We start from the raw sequence: 1,841 nt of genomic DNA on the forward strand, positions 1-1,841 counted from the left end.
GCCAACTCAATGGCACCTAACAACATAACAATAACAACAGGTTAACAGTTGCACTGTTTGTAATATAACAATTTGCTCACCACTTTTTTTGTTAAAGAAGTGAAATAAATAAAAAATCTATTTCTCTCCCTTCCACCAAAACTAGGATTATTGGCTATCTCTTCTATTCAAGAAACTGGTGGGCACCAATGTGTTAATGGCAAATGTGAAAGGTACAGAAGGAAGCAAGCTTCGAGTATACCTTCACTGCACAAATAACAATCAGTAAGTATGAAAAGCACCCTTTATCAATCAATTTACAAATTATGTGCTTAATCAGTAACTTCCTCTTCTGACATCCTATTGCCATATATGCCTATATAGCAGGTCTAAGATGTGTCGGTGTGTTGTGCTTATTCTTATATGCCAGAGTCTAACTCATTGGGATTGGTTCGATGGCAATGGGTTTGTTTAGAGTCTAACTGAGAAGGCTTAGCTTGAATACAGACATTTACAGTCCAGCAAAGTTTTGTGCAATGATATTAATTACCATAATCCATAATGGCTATATATATTGGATTTAAATAATGAATCAAACTAAATGTAAGAAAATTTAACTATTTTTAGATGACTGGTTAATTCATTGAAAAACTATAAATGAATATAAATACTAATTTATATGAATGAATATTATATGAATATACTTATACTCTTGTATCATACTTAATAACTTGAAATTATTAAAGAAGAACACCAACAACCTTACTTTCAAAAGAGTCAACCACAATTCCTGCAGTTAAGAGGCCACAGAGATTTTTGTGAGCCATTGCTCTGGTCTCAGGTAGCAAAACATGTTCTTAAGTCTCAGAAGGTTTCTTCCTCTTCTTGGTTTGAATCTATCTTTATGGATAGAATGATGCTAAAATAGTCATGCTAGCCCATTTCTAGTGAATGAGAGCTCTGTGAGGAGTAAGGGCCGCACTAGGGAGTAATGGGAGAATTATTTGGATAGATAAATTCTGCAAAGCATCAATAGATTGAACTTTTTTGTTTGTTTCCAATATTTTTTAAAGCTAGAAAAAGTCTCTGTTCATATGGCTTATAATTTGAATTCACGGGAACCCTCAAAATATACTTTTTATTATTTCATCTTCCTAGTTGACATACTAGCAACTCAACCTGGCAAAAGAGGAAAGATTGCAGAATGCAATAGCTCTGAAAATGGTAGTGTAAAGAGCAGTACTTTTTACCATGTTTTAAGGGTGGACACTGAAAGGACTCATCATCATTATGAATACTAATATCCATGATCATATTTGTAACTGACTTTTTAATTGCTTACATTAGATAAATATTTTTATCAAGTTAATCTATTTGCTTTTAGCCCAAGGTATAAAGAAGGCGATTTAACTCTGTATGCCTTAAACCTACATAATATCACCATGCGCTTACAGTTGCCATATCATTTATTTGACAAACAAGTGGATAAATACCTCATAAAACCTTTAGGACCTGATGGATTACTTTCCAAGTGAGTATTCTTCCTTGCTTATTTCTAACTTTCTTCAAATTTGTTGGCATTTACAGTATTGGTAGGGAACCACAAAGTCAACTACTCCAAGTCCAACTATTCTTACATTCAGGAAGTTTATATATGAATACTTATTAATGCAGATACAACTTACTGTGAGAGTCCAAAACAGAAAGATTACAAACACAATGAACACAAAGTAGCAGTTACCTTAGGGAATATTTTGCATTTCACAACAACTTGGTATATAAAGCTCCACTAAATGTATTTGGATTATTTGCTCTAAATAGACTTACAATTCTTGGTAACACAGTCTCTAAAATAAAGCATA

At 32.9% G+C, this 1,841-nt stretch overlaps 1 protein-coding gene across 1 annotated transcript in view; it reads left to right on the forward strand.

Annotated features, from left to right (window-relative positions):
• Positions 1-1,841, forward strand: part of HPSE (heparanase) — a 78,543-nt gene that overhangs the window by 64,001 nt on the left and 12,701 nt on the right. Inside the window, exons 11-12 of the mRNA XM_007946806.1 lie at positions 146-264; positions 1,364-1,510. Of these exons, the coding sequence (XP_007944997.1) occupies positions 146-264; positions 1,364-1,510 (266 nt within the window). The remainder of the gene's footprint in view (positions 1-145; positions 265-1,363; positions 1,511-1,841) is intronic.

This window comes from Orycteropus afer, unplaced genomic scaffold (genome assembly GCF_000298275.1).
Source record: "Orycteropus afer afer isolate SDZICR_OR568_19922 unplaced genomic scaffold, OryAfe1.0 scaffold00172, whole genome shotgun sequence".
Lineage (NCBI taxonomy): Eukaryota > Metazoa > Chordata > Mammalia > Tubulidentata > Orycteropodidae > Orycteropus > Orycteropus afer.